Source organism: Anser anser, assembly GCF_964211835.1.
Source record: "Anser anser genome assembly, chromosome: 3".
NCBI lineage: Eukaryota > Metazoa > Chordata > Aves > Anseriformes > Anatidae > Anser > Anser anser.
The window spans coordinates 102,479,863-102,502,204 of record NC_139722.1 but is presented as its reverse complement, the minus strand read 5'-3'; the positions used below and the strand labels follow the sequence as shown (position 1 = coordinate 102,502,204).

General features: G+C 39.1%; 1 protein-coding gene across 7 annotated transcripts in view; it reads left to right on the top strand.

Moving 5' to 3' along the window:
* KCNK2 (potassium two pore domain channel subfamily K member 2) overlaps positions 1-20,708 on the top strand; it is a 161,955-nt gene extending 141,247 nt beyond the window's left edge. For all 7 annotated transcript variants that reach the window (XM_083831999.1, XM_083832002.1, XM_083832003.1 and 4 more), the window contains one exon: positions 13,587-20,708. In XM_083831999.1, the coding sequence (XP_083688125.1) occupies positions 13,587-13,904 (318 nt within the window). In that variant the 3' untranslated portion in view covers positions 13,905-20,708. The remainder of the gene's footprint in view (positions 1-13,586) is intronic.
* The last annotated feature ends 1,634 nt before the right edge of the window (positions 20,709-22,342 follow it).

Genomic DNA, 22,342 nt, shown 5'->3' with positions numbered 1-22,342 from the left:
CAAAAATACCTTGTTCAGGCTTCACTTTGCAGCACTTCCTCGTGCACTAGTGACACAATATAGTTCTTCATGATACTTCCTGAAATGAATCTGGTCTTTAATCTTACTTTTCTCATACTCTTCTATTAGGCAGTAAGATCTCTGGATAAGATGCTATCTTGACTATATAATTGTACATAGCACTGAGGGTTTAATCTTGTTTAGAATGTCTCATTATCCATGTTATTATAATGATAATATATTAAGAATGTTTGAATTGTTATGTCTTTTTTCTTATACTGAAGACATTTCAGTATAGGCTAAGAAACATGAATTGAACAGAGTCATGGATTTCTAACATATTAAGTGTATTCCTAGTTATATTAAGCAAAACTCAAAATTTCCCAGGTTATCCAGCACAGTGCTATGCCGAAGTTTCTTTCCTCAGGCACCAGGAATGTATCCCCTCTTTCCTCTTTCCATTCTTTCTCACCTTTGTAGCCTAAACAAGCATATTCATTTTGTCTACAGAAAGGAAAACTTCGTTCTTCAGATATATCCAAATTCTCTTGGCTGATGCAGGTATTAAGGATTTTGCTGTATACAAGTGTCTCATGTGTTTTAGGTTAGATTAAAGACAGACATAACATAATTTGTACCATTTGTTCAATTAATCATATCCCTGATGTTCAGAAATATTCCCCCACTTTTTAACCCATTGCTCAAGCATGTCTGAAAAAAATGCATAACAGAAAATGTTCTAGCAATAACTACTACAGTATCAGAAATGTGAGAACAATTTGAGAAAACAGAATCACGGCATAGTACTATTTGTGTGCTAGTTAGGAGTTATGAAATATTATTTCTGGATTCTATCTTAATTTTGTAAGAATAAATTTGTGTACAAATATAGTGTATTTTGCTGTGAGATGAACTGTTTGATTAAACAGAAGCATTGTACAAGTATTCACTTTATAAGTAGCATTTTATGACTTTAAAACTGCTGTTCTCAAATCATCTTTGCTATCTGTCCAGGAAAATTCGAGTGAAAAAGTTGAGACAGTTCAGTGGAAATGTAGTCATTAAATCTCCTCTTTGCCAGCAGAAGCCAGAGGACACTCTGAATTTCTTGAATTATCTGTTTTTTCAGTTGAGCTTAAATTTATGATGGTCTGTTCCAGCTTCTGTGGATGGAGATTATAACAGAAGAACCTATCTGTAGTTCAGATAATAGAAATAAGTGCAATGGAAAATCCTAGTCATAAGCATGATTTTTTTTACTGTTTTTTAAGGAAACATTTTGTCAGTCTTTGGGGGGAATAGCTCATTATTCCCAGAAACAGCCTTTAACACTGGAAACTATGCTACTATGCTATTTACTGAAATCTACTGAGAGACAGAGGCTATGATAAAATCTATAGGATATATCACAAGGATCACTGAGTCCAACTCCTGGGATCCCAAAATATGACCCCCCTCCTCCCCCAATAAAACAAAACATGTTATTGCTTATTTAGAGTACATATTGTGTAAGGAAACCTCCACGTTCCAAGAAATTGTTGATCATGATTATCATCTAATTTCCTGTTCACATTTTTCTCTTTACTAATGCAGTTGTATTGTTCTTAAAAGCAGTTTACATAAGGATTTGTGGTAATAATGCTCTATAATGTTTCAACAAATAAAAAAAAAATCTATTTTTTTATGATACCACCAGAAAAGTTTCTCATACGTGAAGTGGAGTTGAAATAAAAAAAAAAAAATCTGGTCAGATATTCATTGATCCACAATAATGCTGTATTTTGATATTAAAATACAGATAGCCAGGATGTCTTTCAGTTGCTCAGGTGGCCTTTGTCTCCTGAAATAGTCTTGAGAGTTTTGAATGCCTCAGATAGGGAGGGAAGTGAAAGACAAGTAGAGACAGAAGTGGGAGTTTTAGAAGGATAGATCTGCTGCTGGAAGCAGTTCATACAGTAAGATAGATGAAGTGTCAGAAAGTCATTGGAACATGCTGTGTGCTAAAATCTTAAGTAGGCGATCTGTCTCTGAAGTTCAGCTTCAGAGTACTAGCTTGCCTGAACCTCCCCCCTCTTCATTATTCTCTGTACTCTGATTACTCAGAGCACTTACATAGTCTTCTGATTTTAGTTGCTTTGAAAGGTAAAATTTCAGGATTTTTTTTCCTTGTCATATTTTCTTTTACCTCAGTATGCAGCAGCTTCTGAATTTCAGTGTTTCCTGCAAAGATGCCTGCCCAATCAAGAATCCTAGTCATTTAGGCTATAAATTTCAAATTCCCATTTATAAGATTAAGCGCTTGCATCCCTTGGCCTCACGATAGCGTTTAAGCTCTAGTCCATTCAAGCTCTAGACTCCATTTAAGTCAATGAAGATGTGATTAACCTCCACTGGAGATGTTAATATCAGAACTAGTCATCTACATTGCCTTTATAGTCACTGGAAAGAAATGACTGTTTCTAGTATAACCTGTTTGAATTTTTTAAGGTATCAACTTTAAGATGATGAATTATAAGATGAATTATATTCTCAAAGAGTCTGTTCTCTTTGGTGTATATCAAGAGCCCAAGTGAATGACTTGTGTTAGACATTAGCTCAGTTTGGACAAGTGATTTTTCATGCTGGGTGTCTTTCTTTTGAATTGAATGACATGGATCCAGCTTTAAAGACCAAATCTAAGACTTCATGAGAAATAGCACATTCATTTCTTGTGAAAATTCAAGAGGTAAATGTTACCTTTGGTATTTATAAACAATTTGATTCATCTGAATCATCATTCTGTTTAATCCTTGGCACCAGTGGCAGATTTGTCACTCATGTCTGTCAAAACAGAATTAGGCTTGTCATGATGATGCCATGGAAATTATTGCACTCTGTAGTATTTGTTGTCTTTTTATTTTACTATAGCTTAGGGCTAAATGCATTCATGCAGCATATGGGGCCCAAAATTAAAGAGAAGGTGAACCTCTCATATTCCCTGAATGTAGGCTTTATGCATGGAAATGGTATGGTATTTCTGTCTTGTTCTATTATTTTTATTTTTATTAAAAAGGAAGAAAAATTAGTCAGGTCTGACTTTACAAAACAGCTGAACCAAATTATTTGCTCACCCATGCTGAAAACACTGGCCTTCCTTTCTCCCTCCTTTATCCTCTGTCCTTCCCCTGGCCTTCTCCCCAGTTTCTCCGTAGTATGCTACACCTCTGACTTAGCAATATATCTGGTGCTTATTTGATTGTAAAATGAGTGGACTCAACTTGCTAGGAAAGGGACATAAGAGTTTTGCAAGACTTCAGTAAATTCAATCAGCCTAGCAGGTAAACGGGCCTCAGAGCCTCTGCAGTGAGGGTATGTGACCGAGGAGGAAGGAGGTTTTCCTTCAGTGACAATGAGCTCTTAATCTGGCACTTGCTATTTTATGAGACAACATCCATTGAGTTAGAAATGAAACTGATCAGAATAACTCTTCAGCCTGGTGATCAGAGGCTTTTTACAAAGCTGTGAGTGCATTGCTGATCCATTGCACGTTGCTTTAAGCAAGATGGAGCAGCTTCTGTTGAGGAAAACAACTCAGGGCTTTTCCTTTTCTTAAAAACAAAACATTTCAATAATGCTAACGATCATCTATTCACAAGTTCAAAGGGTTGGGCAGAAGGACTTGGTGCGAGCCTGTTCCTAGCAAGTGTTGAATTAGAGAAATATTTGTAGGAGGCAGTCATAGCGCAAAAGCAATTGCAGGTGAAGTCCTTTTACATGACAGTGATTAATGGGGGTGACACAATGCTAGGATGTGCCAGCAGGGGATTGTTGAATTTCTGTAGGAAAATGGTGTTACAGCTGCAGGTGTTATAAAAAGGAATATTGCCAGAAAACAGTCCCTAGCTCCGTGGCCTAAGATTCAGGCAGAATGCAGAGTGCTACAAAAAATGGTGAAAAAAGAGCTGTCTGAAAAGAAGTCTGCCTAGCTTTAAGAGTTTCTCCCGGTCCATCCAAGATGTGCGGAAATGTGTATCTGAGAAAGAATTGCAACATTCAAAAAATGATTGTTTCTAATAATTTGTGTCAGATGGGGAAGAACATAGAGTATTAGGTCATAAGGTCATAAAATATTTGTATAATAAATGCAGCTCTAGGCCTCCAGTCAAACTTGAATAGCAATAGGACAGAAAAAAAAATAAAAAAGATGGGAATACATCCCTCCATGATTTTTCTCAGTCTTGGAGCCATATAGAGCGGTATTAGTGTAAGAAAAAGGAAGAAATGGCTGACCTGATTTTGAATGAAATTTGATCTAATTCTAAAAGATCACAAGGATAAGCTACCATGGTGGTTTTCTAGGTCCTGCCATTGCAACAGTCTAGTACTGAGTTTCTGTGTTGATCACTCTTTTACAAGTACACCATCATAGTCTGCAATAAGGAATGAAAGGATGTGTTGTTCTGTTAGTCCGAGAGAAACTAATCTGCTGATTGGTTTTGACACTTTATTTCTTGAGATGTCTTTTTTCATAGCTTTGTGTACTTCAGACACAATGCCTGCTTAACTTAGTCTCAGATTCACTGCACACACAAAGGTAATACCTATGCTGTTATCATATTGTGTGGCTTATGTTTATATCCTACCTCTTAGCAGAGGATACTAAAGCTCTTTAGAAATGTCTATGTTATTGTATAGTAAGTACCAGGTCCCTAAGTGATGCTGGTGTGGTGTTGATTATAAGAGAAGTGCTACCCAAATACACCTCTGTTAGCAGCTTGGACACTGTGCCTGGTAAGGGAAGGTGGGCACTGGGGGCATGTTACCTGCCAGCACCAGCACTTAACCCTGCTCTTCCACATGCTCCCCATTGCCTCACTGTGCTGACTTGGACAATTCAGGAGTGATACAATGCCTTCAGTTCAGGTTGCATTCAACTAGACAGTGATGACAAGAGCTATTGAATTTGCAAAAATAAAACTGGAGCAAATTACTTACACTTCATAGTAAGATAGAAATTGATTAAAGAGTTCTGTTATAGCAATGGCATTTCTCAGAGTTAATTACACATGAAGATTCCCTGAATGTAGGTTATCACCACTTACATTAGGAGATCTTGATTTTTTTTTTGGAGATGAGATGTAATTGATCCTTTAAGCCACTGAGACAAATGTACCTGTGACTTAACTCTATTGACAGTGATATTTAGTCTTGAATGTCTTCAACCCCCATCTTCATGATTAACATTCCTGAAGACTTTACAAAAATAATAAATAATAATAATAATAAGTTAATCTCAGAGCTTAGATATTATTAGGACAAGACACCAGAACATGTTAGCAATAATGTGTATGCATTTGATAACTCTGTTGTGGAAAAGTCCTCGGACAAAGCCGATTCAGCAGAATAACCTTGCATCTTCAAGAAGCTGTGTTGACAGTGAGGAAATTGTGTTTTGCAATAATGGATAAAAGGGACTGAAGACATTATGGAATACTTTTTGTTACAAGGGGTAAGTGCAGTTGTAATACTCAGGTGGAACAACTTTAGTGGAGCTTTAATATTTCACAGAAGTATTGCTCCAGATATAGATATTGGAAATTTAAGGATTAAGCAATTTTTGGTGGGACTTGACCATGTAAATACAGTAGCCAGTCTTTATTCAGTACCAAGTCAAAATTAAGTCTTTTGTTTTTATGTTCTCTTCAGCATATCTTTATAAGGAGAAAAAAAAAAGTCCAATGAAATTATGAAAGTTATCTTTTTTCCTGTGGGAGAAATTTGAGAGAGCCTTTCAACTGCTTGTGGCTTGGATTTTGTTATGCTTCTAGTATAACTCTCAAAATGTTTGCTATTTCTGGCTGCAGTAAAGTTATGGGCTGTAGAGAGTAGACAGACTACATGTTGGCCTCCTGAATCACATTAGGGTCAGCTGATAGAGCTTCATGTAAACTTAAACTTTCTTGTGATTAATTCTTCTGATTCTTGTGAGTGTAATTCACACCCACCATGTTGAGAGGGGTTGGATGCTCTCTGAGGTAGACAAAACAACTAAATAGAATGACTGATTTTGATAGGAAAATGTAATCATCTCTTTTTTGTTATGCTTGAAACTTTACTAATATAGTGGAACACGATGGGTGGAGCTAATCAGACCAATAGCTTGTGTACAGTAATGAAAGATACACATGCAGCTCTATGCAAAGAGGTGTCTGATGGGCAGTATCAGGTACCTAACATGGGATTGTTTATATTTCTGGAGGAAAAAAAGGTAAACCAAAGCAAAAATGTGGTGACTGTTGTATTTGGCTCTGTTTTTGTAGAGGTGATTAAAAAAATATAATTGTAAGCTACCTGTTCCTGTTTAGTTGAATTAGACCATGAGAGATCAAAAGGGACACTTCTGTATCTGCTATCTGTCGTATCTCCACAAAATATACTCCCACAGCTGCCACCATAGATGCATCTCCACAACAAAATAATCAAAATTTGCAGGCTCTCTGCGTTCCCATTGGACAATGTGGTTTATTTCATCCAAGGCATCAGATGTTCTCATGGAAGTTATGTGGGTGAAACCAAACAGTCATTGCTCACTGGAATGAACTCACAAACATTATTTATTAACGGACTGAATAATCCAATTACCAGTGGGAGAGAATTGTTCCCAAAACACTTCTGACCACCATGTCTACAAAAATATCACTGTCTATGTAATTGTAATGTTACTCCAGAAGATGGCAACTTCATAAAACAGAACCTTTCCCCTCTGATATTTGGCCTTAAAAAAAGGGATACCTGTACCTGTTAGGGGATCCCAAAGAGAGAACAATTACTGCTTTATTTGTACCATTCAACTTGAAATTTAGGTTTGGTGGCTTAAAAACTTGTAGAAGAGTTCTTTGCTACAGAGCTGAGGTCTGGGAAGAACAAAGGAATGGAAGATAGTGATTAAACTCCTGGGAAAGCTTGGCATACACATCTTGTTAGTGCCTGTGGTCTTTCCTCTCTGTTGTGTTAAAGACAAGTAGACAAGAGTCTTCTCTACCTATTCACTGATTATAGCCCAATGGAGTTAGGATATTCTCTAATAATGTTATAATTAGAAATGCTAAAGGCCGTATACTGGGAATGGGAATTTATTTACTTTGACTATAAATTCTTAATATACAGGAAAAGAATGGCTGTCAATCAAAATGTCTGTGAAACCTATCTTTTCCTATTTTGCAATGATGAGCATAAATTTTGGGCAGGAAGAAGTGGTGTATGCTTCCCCAGGCCCGCAGGAAAGCGAGAAGGCAGAGATACAAACCCTCATACAGAGTCAGCCCACCCAGCAACTGCATTGTTAAATACATCTAGTATCTCTGTACCTACATTTTTTTTAATTTCATTTTTTAAGTGGGAATTTTAGAGAACAGTTTCTGAGAAGGCTGGATGAGTTTCTTGAAAGCTAAGACAAAATGTTATGTACTCTACTTTGCTGCCTGGATAATGTGACATGTACATGCTCTTTCTAGTTTTGTCGCTGAGTAGCATATCATGGAGAAGTTAATTGGATGTGTTATTTTTAAGTAACAGAAAAGTACATTGGAGAGGAAAAAAAGCTGAAAAACTTTGGAGAACGCATTAAGGATAAATGTTAGAAATCATATACTGAGGAACATCTAGAGCATTAAGAATTTCAGTAAGGAAGGCCACTTTTTTTTCCCTCCTAAAATGCAGTCGGAGGTGTATCATATGCTCATTATTTAATTGATTTTGGGGGGGGTTTGTACTAACATTATGACCATCATAAAGTGTATGAGCCCTGCATACAAAAGGAAAAAACAAAAGGGTACAGATATCAAAGAAAAAACTACACACTTCATTTAGAAATACATATAGTCTCATTTTCTTGCACAGTGTGTGTGTAATGTCTATATTTTGTTTAGTACTCACTGGTATAGCTCCTTCCAGGCATACTTTCATATCATATACCTGAATTCTATCCAGGCAATGATATCTTCCCTTTCTGTGAACAGAAGCAGATTAACTGGTTATACTTTAACATTAGAATTTTTCAAGAATGACCCTGAGAGAGAGAAGCAAACTAAGGCAAAGTTAGAACAGTGTATGTTCACTTCAGTCTATTTAAGGAGGTCCTTCTCTGTTTGCTTGTTTGTTTCTATTTTATTTTATTGACCACAGCTGTGACTTAATTCAAAGTGCAGACTAGTCATATGTAAAGGTTATGGCTACATGACTTGTGCTGTCCAGACCATACTTAATAGGATGAGCAGTCTTCCTGCATGTTGGGCAGTTCTGTTTGTATAATTATTTGGTTATCTGTTCAGAGCATGTCCAGAAAGGTCCTCAAATTCCTGACAAATATAAGGAATTAGAGTTAATGTAATGAAGAACAAGTCATGTTCTTCAGTACCTTCAAATATTTTTTTCTTTTAGCAGTAGCATCCCCTTGGGCATGCTTACATTCAGGATTATGTGATTGGCCTCTATCCAAGACCTGAGCTCAGCTAGAAAACAAAGCTAAAACATGGTAATGAAAATCAATAGCGAAGGTGTTGGTCTCACCCATAGTACTGGCTGAGAGACTTGTCCTGCACCAATTTTATGTTGGTATTAATTTAGATACTTTTTGTCAGGAATAGGATAATGAGTGATTACTTAATGTCCACGTTTTTTCCTAGGCCCATTAAATTCAGGATGTCCATCTTTAGATAATATTGTTGATAAGGTATATGCAGAGTCCGGGAACTGTTTCATCATTCAGAAAGTTCATACAGTATTTTTGGTGTGTAGTTTTATTTTTTATTTTTTAAACTGACTTTAATAGGAATGAGAAGCCACATTTCAGAATTGTTCAGATACTGTTTCCACTGTGTACTGATAGAAAAATTGTGAAATTAAAAAGCTGACTGGGTGGCTGCGCCCAAAGAGTTGCAGTGAATGGAGTTAAATCCAGCTGGGGGTCGGTCATTAATGGTGTCCCTCAGGGTTCAGTATTGGGGCCAGTTATCTTCAATATCTTTATCAATGCTCTGGATGAATGGATCAAGTGCACCCTCAGTAAGTTTGCAGACAACACCAAGTTAAGCATGAGTGTTGATCTGCTCAATGATAGGAGGACTCTGCAGAGGAATCTGGATAGGCTGGACTGATGGGCCAAGGCCAACTGTATGAGGTTCAGCAAGGCCAAGTGCCAGGTCCTGTACTTGGGGCACAACAACCCCAAGCAGCGCTACGGGCTGGGGGAAGAGTGGCTGGAAAGCTACCCAGTTGAAAGGGTCCTTGGGGTACTGGTCAATAGCTGACTGAATATGAACCAGCAGTGTGGTCAGGTGGCCAAGAAGCCCAACAACTTCCTGGCTTGCATCAGAAATAGCATGGCCAGCAGGATTATAGAAATGATTGTCCCCCTGTACTCTGCTCTGGTGAGGCCGCACCTCGAGTACTGTGTTCAGCTTTAGGCCCCTCACTACAAGAAGGACATCGAGGCCCTGGAGCGTGTCTAAAAAAGGGTGACAAAGCTGTTGAAGGGCCTGGAACACAAGTCCTGTGAGGAGCGGCTGAGGAATCTGGGATTGTTTAGCCTGGAGAAAAGAAGGCTCAGGGGAGACCTTATCATACTTTACAATTACCTTAAAGGAGGCTATGGGAAGGTGTGGATTGGGCTCTTCTCCCAAGAGCTAAGATGAGGGGAAATGGCCTTTAAATTGCACCATGGGAAGTTCAGGTTGGATATTAGGAGGAATTTCTTTACTGAAAGGGTTGTGAAGTATTGGAACAGGCTGCCCAGGGAAACGGTTGAGTCACCATCAAGAGGACTTCAAAAAATGTGTAGATGTAGTGCTTAGTGACATGGTTTAATGGCGGACTTGGCAGTACTAGGTAAAGATTGGACTGGAGGATCTTAAAGGCCTTTGCCAACCTAAATGATGTTACGGTTCTAAGTCAGTCCTGGAGCTGAGCTAGGGACTATGTCCCCATTGCTAGTGGTATTTCTATTCCCTGACAATCAGGAGTGAGCAACATCACCAGTTTAGTGCTACTTATCATATGGCTGACTTGAGTGCTATCACTGTGACATGTTTTTCCTATTAACTCCTGAAATATTTTGTCATTCAGCTTTATGTAACGTACTTAGTTGTCAATAATTTCTGTGAATGAGACCATATCCTTGCATCAAGTTGCTCCCAACTATGGTATCTGCAGAATCTGGAGTTCTGTGCTGTAATGAGGTAAGAGAATTTGAGAAAAGTAAACAAATGTTACAGAAAGTACATAGTGTTTTTTTTTGAGCAGCATAGGCAACTGGAATTTCAATCACTTTGCATAAAAGATTTTGTGGCTGTCAGTGCCCAGATGAAGAGGAGCTATAATGCAGTATAAAGAAATGTCATACCCTAAGGACAGAAAGAACCTGAACATAAACAGAAATGTCCATATGGATAAAGGGAGGATCAGATTTTGAGAGTGAGTTGCTTATGTTCACTGGCAGTTGAAAACTGCACCCTTCTTTTCCTGTAACCTTTTGTACTTGAATCTGTAAGTGCTATGGAATTGAGAGTTTTATTCTGAAAACATAACATTCCGAGTGCATTTCAGTTCACACAAAAGCTAAGCAATAATTTGGGGTACACAGAGTTCACACAGCACTGAACTTCTAGTTTCTCCTGCTGTGCCAATTACCTATGATTTACTATTAATGTATTTCAATTCTGCTTAGCAACAGCACAGCATTTTTCAATGTTTTCAATGATTTTAATATAAAGCTGAAATTGTGCCAAACAGCATCATAGCTCTGGTATATGGACAAATATGATTGAGACCACCATGTTCATGTTCCACATCACCTTAATTGGAACATGAGACTGTCTCCAAAAGGCATATCTAATGATGTTCTTCATCTAGCTGCATAAATTTCTTTCCCTAAAGAAATCTAATTAGAAGTTAGTAATCAAATATCCTAACAACTACAGTTTGAAAATTCTCCAGAATAACTAACATGCGTGAGTTACACTGCCTGTGCTCCATCACCAACATGTGGTGCCCCAAGACAGCTCCATCACCAACATGTGGTGAGGGGGACTGGTGGGGTAGTTCAGAGCATGTACTAAGGGTTACATGTACTTGCTCTTGTCAGAAGCATGGTCAGCTGTTTTTTCTTTGCTGGGAGAACACGAGAGAAGCAGTAACTGAAATTGCTATTAAAAGGCAGGTTAAAAAGGTTAGGGGGAGGCAGTTCAAGATGCTTGTGGCTTCCAGTAGGTTGCCAAGACACAATTTTAAAACTACTAATCTGATAAAATCCCTTCAATGTGACTATGTGAAATGGCAGAGATGTGTGTATGAGCAAAATAAATGGAATGCTTGTACAGCTGGTGAAAGCTACAAACATGCTGGGTAAAATAGAAACCCATATACTGTCTATTTGCTCCCCTTGACAGTAGCGTGCTCCAGAATCTGAGCAGCCTGCCTTTATACAAGATTTGGAGCAGGACAGAGCTGCCCTAGGGTGTGCACTGATACTCCTTATCATATTTTTATTACTTGTTTACTACAAATAAAAATATTGTAGCAGCTGAAATGTTTCAGCAGTACAGATTACATTATTTTCAGATCTGAAGTGCAGTGTGTCTGATCCTAATTGCACAATTTAAATACTAATAATCATTCAGCTGAGCAAATCCTCTGTGTATTACAGATAATAATCCTTGTTTTAGAAAATATATGTAATGGGTCCACATTAGTCAATGGTGTAATTCACTGAAGCTGAGACAAATGTAATAAAATGACCTCTGGGTAAAGAGTTTTTTGTTTTGTTTCTGGAGGGGGGAAGTTCTCCTGAAAACTTGTCACTCCTGAGTGATCTGATTATTTTTTTACCTTCATTATATTCCTGTTTTCCACTGCACTGCAAAGCATGAATAAGCCTTTGGCCACTCTTCTCTGCTGGCTTACCCTCCATATTTGTCTTTGTTAATTTTTATTTGATTTCTGTGCCAAGTCCAAGCTTGCTTGCCGATGATTGAAATTCTGGACTGAGCAGTACCAATTAGACTAATTTATTTAAGTGGGTTAATTCTTCTAAAATGCCTTGCTTTGGAGTTATATTTATCAGCAGTCTATCTTCCCTATGCTATACTTTCCAATTAATAAGCTGCCCACAGAGACAAGATTTAAAGAAAAACAATCTATTTCCTTAGCCCTTATAACAAGATAATCTCCTCAAAAGGTGCCTCCTTTAATTACCTATATAACTTAATATTGTAATGGTGGTTTGGTTGAAATACAAGAGCAAAAATATAAATAGCATATAAATTACAAGGCCATAGTTCACCTCAGACTTATATGGGTAAGCTGCCAAGTCTGTCTCATGATCTGTCCAAGGAAGATGAGGATAATCTGTGAGTCTGTGCCAGCAGCTGCCTCCCTCAGCAGTAGTCTCAGAGTTTGGGTTTATAGGATGTTGCATCTTTCCCAATACTGAAACACAGAAATGGTGGAAAGGAATCTTGATAAAAAAAAAAAAAAGGTAGTTTTTGATGAAGGTTTAGTGAAAAATTGGTAGTTTTTAATGAAAGTGCCTTTATATTGACAGCCTCTATAGCAAAGACACATAGAGTGAGGGAACAAGAGCTAAGTGTGCAGCGGGGATGTACATGCATAGAGTCACAGAATCACAGAATGGTTTGGGTTGGAAGGGACATTAAAGACCATCCAGTTCCAACCCCCTGCCATGGGCAGGGACACCTCCCACTAGAGCAGGTTACTCAAATACATACACACATGAAATGATAATGGTTGTGCAAACTAGCACCTTGCAGCCAGCCAACCTGACTGGAGATCTGTGCACCAGAGGGGAAATGCCACCCTCCAGCTGTATGGTAACTGTATCACAGCCCCCTGCACTGACTGGCAGCCTGCATTTACTCGGTGTAAATAGTGACAGTTCCAGCAGTCCCACACTGCCATTGTGTGTGTGTTGTTTTAGCATGTCACTTCAGAGGAGTCAGGGTGGTAAGCAGACATGTTGATGACATGACTGAAGCTGTTACTGTACTGGCGCTGTGTTCGAGCAAGCACAAAAAAGAGAATACTAGCAGCTGATGCTTTTTTTTTTTATAAAAGCTTTTCTGTCTAAATTTAGAAAATTCTTTGCCAAGCCTCCTAGGGATCTTTCCACAGACAGTAGAAGTGCTCATAAATAACCCTGCGCCCTGGTAGCGATACATAGCCCAGCCTGGATTGCTGGGATTTCAGCATCCCCTGACCAGCTGGGTACTGTGCAGCTGCCAGGGCTCCGGAGCTTCCTGGTGTTCTTCGCTGCCTATAATTCAATAACAAATTTCAGCAGAAAAGATTTCTTTTTTTCTTTTCCTTTTTTTTTTTTTTTAGAATTGCTGTTAACTCTTCCCAGTGCATCATTTCTTCTTGTTTAGTTGCTGTCGATAAAGAAATGAGTCTGTGGGATGAGAAATCTGTACCAACCGCAGCAGCTCTTTGCTAGCCCAGAGACACATTGCTTTCTCACTGGGCTTTCAAGCCTACAGTCTTTAATGTCCTCAGCCAGGTTATGTTTCCTTTTTTTTTTCTTATTTTTGCTGCAGGTAGGGGAATTCAGAGCCCATGCTGCGGAGTGGACAGCCAACGTCACCGCGGAGTTCAAAGAAACGCGAAGGCGTCTCAGCGTGGAGATCTACGACAAGTTCCAGCGGGCTACCTCCATCAAAAGAAAGCTCTCCGCTGAACTTGCCGTCAACCACAATCAAGACCTGACTCCTTGCAAGAGAACCCTGTCAGTCAACCATCTCACCAGTGAGAAGGACATCTTGCCAGCTCTCACAAAGACGGACAGCATTTATATGAATGGTTTGACGCCGCACTGTGCAGCAGAAGAGATAGCCGTTATTGAAAATATTAAGTAGCTGTGACTTTGGATCCCAGCCCATGAGAAGCTCTTGGCTTAGACTAGCCATATACCTTTTTTCTCCACCCTGTCAATGATCAATGCTAATAGCATTTTATATGTGTGCATGAGTTCCACAGAAACTACAGTCCCGAGTTACCATCACATCTCTTCAAAGACACAAAGATGAATGGCATTTCTGTTATTGAAAGATGCTGGAACAAGCAACGTCTTCTGCCTTTATCTGCCCAGACTGTTTTCCACTTCTCCTAATGTGCCATATGGCCTCAAGAATGAATCACACTTGTTTATGGTAACAATGTAGCTTTGAGGGATCAGTCCTTAAAATTTCAGGGTCTACCTTACTGAGCCTAGGAATGGACCATTTATGGACTACAACACATTTGTAAATGGCAAGAAATTCTTATGCAGCCTTTTACCTAAGAAATTTTTGTCAGTGCCTTATCTTTTGAAGAACCAGAACCTCTACAATTCCTGTATGGTTTTTGTTTGTGTTTTTTTCTTTTTTAAATGAGAAGTGTATTTCCTTTGAGCTTTCATTCTTCCTGAAATGATGGTGTTTTAAAGGTGTCTGTATTGAAGATACCAACCAGCATGAATAAATGCCAAAACTCAGCAATCATCAAATGATGTTCTAAGCTCTAAATTTAAAGGCACTGCAGTCTCAGAAGTTTCGAACATGTCCCCCAGAAGCATTTTGTTTTACTCAGGTCCAGCTGATACTTGTTCACACTGACTTGTAGAATTTGCCGACCCTGTTCGGTCTTATTTTTTCAAGCAGTGTTCAGCAGTTTTTTTCTCTGTGTCAGATGTACCAAAAAATAAAAAAAAAAAAAATCTGCAGCTTATCTATCATTAAGTTATTTGGTGGATGACAAGAGCAAATAAATATGGCTATTTTGAGGAGAGGCAGGAGAGGCTTTTAATTGCTGTATCCTAATAACAACATTCAGAAAACAATGCAGAAAAAAAAAAATCAGCATTTTTTAACAAGCATAAACCTTCTACCAGATATTTGCTCTGTGACAAGGATTCTTAACTTCCTCTTTAAATCAAGTCGCACCAGATGCCATATGATATTTTACACAGGAATCCTGCTGGAGTGCTTTCCTGAATGTCACACTGTACAGTAGCTGCCTGTGCCGGAGCTGTGACTAACGTGGGAATGCAATCGAAACTGGTATCACTGTGACTTTGTACATTTCAAATAGAGATGGCTCTGAATATAAGTGCAGGCATGAAGAAGAGCTGATAAAATAGCACAACCTGAATACTGATGATTGTTCAGAAAGGGTAGGCTGACGAGAAGCAGATCTAAACCAGACTGTGTTTTCTTTACTGGTTTTAAGAAAACACGTTAACTTTAATTTTACGTCCTCTGTTTTTCTTATAGGTGTACATGAGATTCAGAAGAAATGCAGGATGGAATGGATAATTTTACATTCTTTTCTTATGTTAGTCTATTGTAGCCTGGCTGTACATAAAATGAAATGAACAGGCCTTAAAGAATAATTTAGGCTCTGTGTAAATTAAAAAACAAACAAAAAACATCAAAAAAAAACAACACAAAAACAAGACTTTGCTGATTGGGCATGATTCAAGTGGCAAATCTTACAGCATCTCTGACCATTAGATAACATGCAAGATATGAATGTTAATGTTTTTGAATGCTTAGCTTGTTTTCTAATAAATATAAGTTAATATGTAAATTCAGTCAATTCAGTGTAAATATCAGTCAGTTAACATTTACAGAGAGTATGCTTTTAAAATTAAAGAAGTTCCATGAAACAGCACCGAGCAATGCTCTTATAACAAAGACCCTTGTCTCCCCAGCACAGTGTTCTGAATGTCCACATGGCAAGAGTTCATCTTGCTGTGTATAAACTGTGAATTGTAATGAAAAATAAAGTTTTTAATTAAAATAAGCTTTTCTGAATCTCCTGCTTGCTATAACTGGAATGCTGAGAAATCATTTGTGAAACTGATTTTGTGTTTTCACTAGTTAGAGTATAGCAGTTTGCCACCTTCTTTAATTTAAGATGGTTTAGCAATAAAGGCTTGACTCATCCAGCACAGGAATATATTTTTTTTCTTGATATTAAAAATAATGTTCTTTGGATGCTGTACCCAATCTTGTGTTTCTTTCTGTTTTGTTCAAAAACTTGGGAGGATGAAGTTTATTCTGTCATGTGCTATGGAGCTGCTGGTAATCTCAGAATTTTCACTGATGGAGATGTGGGATGCTGTGCTGGTGGTAGCCTTGTGCAGAGGTGTGTGAACCAGCAGTCCTATGGGCAGTAACCTGCCACACCAGAACAGTCATTTCGGCAGTGGATAGTTTACAGTGGCCTCTCTATGTTTTGGCCAAGCGACCATTGACTTGCAGCTGTGTGGTGGTAAGTAAAGACTGACGAGTGCTATTTTATTAAATTGTTCCAATCTGATTTGGATGGGATGTCTCAGTGCCTTTTGGAGGGACTGGTAATGTTTAATGGCGGAGGAGCTGGCCGAGCCGCTTTCCATCATTTATCGGCAGTCCTGGCTATCGGGGGAGGTCCCGGTTGACTGGCGGCTAGCCAATGTGACGCCCATCTATAAGAAGGGCCGGAGGGCAGACCCGGGGAACTATAGGCCTGTCAGTTTGACCTCAGTGCCGGGGAAGCTCATGGAGCAGATTATCTTGAGGGTCATCACGCGGCACTTGCAGGGCAAGCAGGCGATCAGGCCCAGTCAGCATGGGTTTATGAAAGGCAGGTCTTGCTTGACGAACCTGATCTCCTTCTATGACCAAGTGACGCGCTTGGTGGATGAGGGAAAGGCTGTGGACGTGGTCTACCTTGACCTCAGTAAGGCTTTTGACACCGTTCCCCACAACATTCTCCTCGAGAAACTGGCTGCTCGGGGCTTGGACTGGCGTACGCTTCGCTGGGTTAGAAACTGGCTGGATGGCCGGGCCCAGAGAGTTGTGGTGAATGGAGTCAAATCTGGTTGGAGGCCGGTCACTAGTGGAGTCCCCCAGGGCTCGGTACTGGGGCCGGTCCTCTTTAATATCTTTATTGATGATCTGGATGAGGGCGTCCAGTGCACCCTCAGTAAGTTTGCAGACGACACCAAGCTAAGTGCGTGTGTCGATCTGCTCGAGGGCAGGAAGGCTCTGCAGGAGGATCTGGATAGGCTGGAGCGATGGGCTGAGGTCAACTGCATGAAGTTCAACAAGTCCAAGTGCCGGGTCCTGCACCTGGGCTGCAACAACCCCAAGCAGAGCTACAGGCTGGGAGATGAGTGGCTGGAAAGCTGCCTGGCCGAGAAGGACCTGGGAGTATTGGTGGATAGTCGGCTGAATATGAGCCAGCAGTGTGCTCAGGTGGCCAAGAAGGCCAACGGCATCCTGGCCTGTATAAGAAGCAGTGTGGCCAGCAGGTCGAGGGAAGTGATTGTGCCCCTGTACTCGGCTCTGGTGAGGCCGCACCTCGAGTACTGTGTTCAGTTTTGGGCCCCTCGCTACAGGAAGGACATGGACGTGCTCGAGCGAGTCCAGAGAAGGGCGACCAAGCTGGTGAGGGGTCTGGAGAACAAGTCTTACGAGGAGCGGCTGAGGGAGCTGGGCTTGTTCAGCCTGGAGAAGAGGAGGCTCAGGGGCGACCTCATCGCTCTCTACAGTTACCTGAAAGGAGGCTGTAGAGAGGTGGGGGTTGGTCTATTCTCCCACGTGCCTAGTGACAGGACGAGGGGGAATGGGCTAAAGTTGCGACAGGGGAGTTTTAGGTTGGATGTTAGGAAGTACTTCTTTACCGAAAGGGTTATTAAGCATTGGAACGGGCTGCCCAGGGAGGTGGTGGAGTCACCATCCCTGGAGGTCTTTAAAAGACGTTTAGATGTAGAGCTTAGGGATATGGTTTAGTGGAGTGCTTAGTGTTAGGTCGGAGGTTGGACTCGATGATCTTGAGGTCTCTTCCAACCTAGAGAAATCTGTGAATCTGTGAATGTTTACTGTCTCTGAAAGCAGATACGATATCTTTATGAGGGCAGTGAGGCACTGGCACAAGTTGCCCAGAGAAGATGTGGATTACCCCATTCCTGGAGGTGTTCAAGGCCAGGCTGGGTGGGGCTTTGGGCAGCCTGGTCTGGTGGGAGGTGTCCCTGCCTATGGCAGGGGTTTGGAACTGGGTGGGCTTTAATGTCCTTTCCAATTCAAACCAAGGTTAAGTCCTTGGATTACTCTTATTAGTTTGTATAAATTTACCAACCTATAGCAGTGAGTGCCTATGTGGTTTCTTTCATTTTAAAGAAACTTTCAGTCGTTTCAAGACCTGCTGAAAAGAGTACGTTGTTTCAAAAATTTACGACAATATTTGTAATATTAGTATGGATATGCGTTAAATCCATTGAGCATTTATTTACATTGATTCTTGCATGTGATTTCTGGAAAAAAAAAATGTTGTTAATTTATATGTAAAAGCCATTCTTTTTTTTTTCTTTTTTTTTTCCTTTTTTCTGACTTTAGTATTTGATCTAAAATATCCAACCTTATAAAAGACTTGTCTGTTTAGAAGAATACATTAACAAATAAAATCCTTAATAACTGAAGAAGAAAAAAAGATGCAACAGTCCAGCTGGTGTAAGTGGGTAGAGTCAATACAGGTCTAGAGCCATTGGTGTTATTTCAAAATCTTTTTCTCCCTCTCCAAGTACAGTGATAGATCTGCTAAGGATGGCTAAGTGAATTTACAAAATTTCATGATGTCCATAAAGATCTTTCTTCTTGTTCCTGTAAGAGCAAACTTTTGAATTAAAACCTTGTGCCTTTCATGCCTCTGGAAATCCTGTGTAGCTCTCTTTTTCCCTTCCAAATGTGGAGCTACAAAAGCAGGAATTAAGACTTCATGAAATTCAACTTAGCCTCCTTCTTCTCACACACATGTGGAGATGTTTTCAGACTATTGGGATGCTTGCTACTTAAGCAAGTTTCTGAAAATTGTATTTCAGTTTGGTAAAGGTTTATTTTCGCTTTTACTGCCAAGCAAATACCATAAAAACAGATGTTGAAAAAATATTTTGAATGATTGATAAGTTCTAGCGCATACCGATATGTAGAGGTACATTTGCCACCTAACGAAATAGTTTATTTCTCAATGTTAGAAGAAACGTTAATAAAAAGGATCTGGAATCTGTTGGAGAAGTAGCTAATCTGTATTGGTGGCTGTTGCCTATGTTCTGCCTTGCATAATAATCATTTTTTTTTTTTTATTCTCTGTTGTACTTTGTATTCTCGGACAAAGTGTCCAAATCGTCTACTTGGTCAAAGCCTCAATTCTTCATTAGCCCTGCATAGGAGGCACGGAGACTGAGACTAAGTCACAGAGAATTTGTTCTATGACCTATCCTTACTCGAGTAAGATGGGAAGAGCTTACTTTTGCATTTCCTCTGTGTTTTTTTTTTTTTTTTTAACTCTGGGCTGGCTGTCCCCCCTTTTCCAATATTCAGGCAGCCTTGAGGCACTACAGTCTGTCTGAGTTGCAAACAGCCTGAAAGGGTCAAAGCCAGAAGCTCACTGAACCTTGTGAAGCCGTGCCTTCCTCTCTTCACCCCTTCCTGAATTATTTTTTGACGCAACAGGAGGAAAGCTAGGGGGTAACACAGGAACCCACAGAAGTGCTAAACCTCCAAAGGGACCAGACTTGAACTGGAATGGACCTTCCTTAGATCACTAAACAAACTGTGAGACCAGGACTGCAGATGGGAGAAAATCTGGCTTGTGTGTTTGTTTTGAGTTCTTGCTCTTCCAGCATCATTTCTACACCAGTGATCTCTAAACAGGAATACAACACGTCCAGTAGAAGAAGAAATGGAAGACTGCTCTACTTAGTCAACCCTACATGCTCATGACAAGTCTACATATGTATATAATTCTATTTCCTGTGAAGGAAATTTTCCTGTCAGGGAAACTACATATAATGTCGAAATACTGCAGTAATATTTCTAATAAATTACTGTCATACAGTTATGGGGTAATTACCTTTTCTTTCCTACCTTGCAGTGTTGTTTGAAAGGAAAGGTTTTTATATATTTAAAAATATATATACATTTTACATGAATTTGTCAAAGTTAAGGTAATTATTTTGTCATAGAAACACATGTAAGATTTTTGGTTTGTGCTGCCCTGCAGATTTAAAAGAACAACACAACCTTCCTGTAAACAATATGTTCCATTTGGGAAAAATAGAGAAGATGCTGATTTACTGTTATGAGAAATAAAAAGCTGTTGAGCTACTCATAGGTAATAAAAACGCCACTTCTTTAATTTGAACAAGCATTCTGTGCTTTGCCAAATTGTTACAATTATAAGGAGCCTGTGTAAGAATCGGTTATAACAGGTTTATTATACTTTAAAAACTTGGAACACTTCAATTCTAGGCCATTGATAATCATGCATTCACAAACTTTCAGAGGATTACATTGAATGAGTTTACGAACAGGTACCTTAGTTATTGCAAAAACATCATCACTTTTTTCTTTATATAAACAGCTGATATATTAGCTTATACAGCTTTTTATTTTGGACCCACGTATATGTGTGCTTTCAATGTGCAACGTTGATACGTTGTTGTATAATCTTAAGTTGACTAAAAAATCCACTTTGGTAAATTCAATATTGTTTCATGTTAAATTAGAGTTTTGACAATGTAGCTGAATTTAAAATCAGTATATTATAAAAACAATAGACATCACAACTTTTCATGAATTATAGCACTCTCTACATTTGTGATATAATAAATCTATTTTTTTTTTGGCCTGTTTTAATTGTTTCTGAATGTTCAGCTGTTTTTCTGGTCTAACTGATATAGACAGATAATTACAGAGAAAACAACTAATCTATGGTTTGTAAATAATACAGTATGACCAGGCTACCAGTATTAGATTTCTTTATGACTGAGTTTGGGATAATAGTTTTTGTTCTGTTTCCACTGTTGCTAATTATTATTATTAGGATTCATTGAACATTGCATGTACTTTTTTTTTTCCCTGTGAATGTCACAAGAACGTTTATGAATGTCCTCAGTGAGAAACTCCTTGAGAAGGATTTGCTTTATTAACCCCAGTTATTAATTCTAGCTAATGCCCAAGAATATACAGTCAGATTTTCATCCTCCAGAGAAAGGCACGTGATATGCATACACTATCGATCCTTATGGGAATGTACTACTTGCCATAAGTAATAAATAATAATATACTCCAGAAGATGAGCTGCATCCTGAAATGACTTCTTAAATAGCAGTTTAATGATAGCTCTTTTTTTTTCTTTTTCTTTTACTATTAATTTGATTCTTCAAAATAAAACTGTGAGGACTGAGAAGTTTTTCTGAAGAGAAGCATCTTTCACATTAAGTGTATTTTAGTCTACTTTAGCTCCAGGGAGACAGAGACTAACTTTGCTGGATAACTAGAAATAAGAATCTATTTGTTAATCATTTTCTCATGGGAACTCATGAGAATCCTGCTGGATCTGCCTTTCATACTAGCCACAAATCTGCCCGTTTTATATGGATTTTGCATTTTATCTAAGAAAGAAGTATTGTATTCAGTAGTGATGCACACTAAAGTAGTATGGTGTCATTCCTAAAGGTTTTTGTTTGTTTTGTTTTGTTTCCCCCCCTAAGATCGTGATTTTGTCCAAAGTTTCTCTTTATTTCCTACCATAATAAATGAGCTGATAGTTGAGTACCAAACCCAGCAGAGATATCTGAGTATTACTGGAATTTAACACTTTGAAAGGGACGAATATGGGATTTATGTGCCCGCAGGAGGCAGAGTGCATCACTGCAGTGGACAGTTCCTGATTGAAGTCCACTAGATCTGACAGGAAACATGATCAAGGGAAGTTCTACTTTAGCATGGCCATATGGCATGGTACATCCTTCTGCCTAATGTATACAGCTTTGAGAATACTTTATGTCACCTGTGCCTGCTCTGTAGCAGGAGAGAGGGAATTTTACAACTGTAAAGGCTCTGTATTGCACACTTGGCCAGGATATTGGCCTAGGAGTCACAGTCTAGGCCCTTCTAGACTACAGAATGAAGAGCCATAAAGTCTGAATGCTTTTTTTAATAGAGAATACCTCAGTGGTTCGTAGCGAAAGGAGGATTAAAAATTAGGCTCCACTGCAAAAAGTTGAAGTGGGAGTAATATGTCATGTACTATTGTGCACTTTATAAAGTGGAGGTGGTACAAGCACAAAGACCTTTTCATTTCCCAGTGTCCTTAGAGACTGTCAGAAGAGAGTCAAAGTGCAGTCTGCATTATATCAGCTTACTCCTGCTCTTCTGCAATGCTTTTGCAGGCTCTGAATGTGTACTGCCTGTGAATGTATTACACCCTTCTGGGTGCCAGCTGACTATCAAAGACTGGATAGCTTGAAAGGGGAGAAACTTCTTCT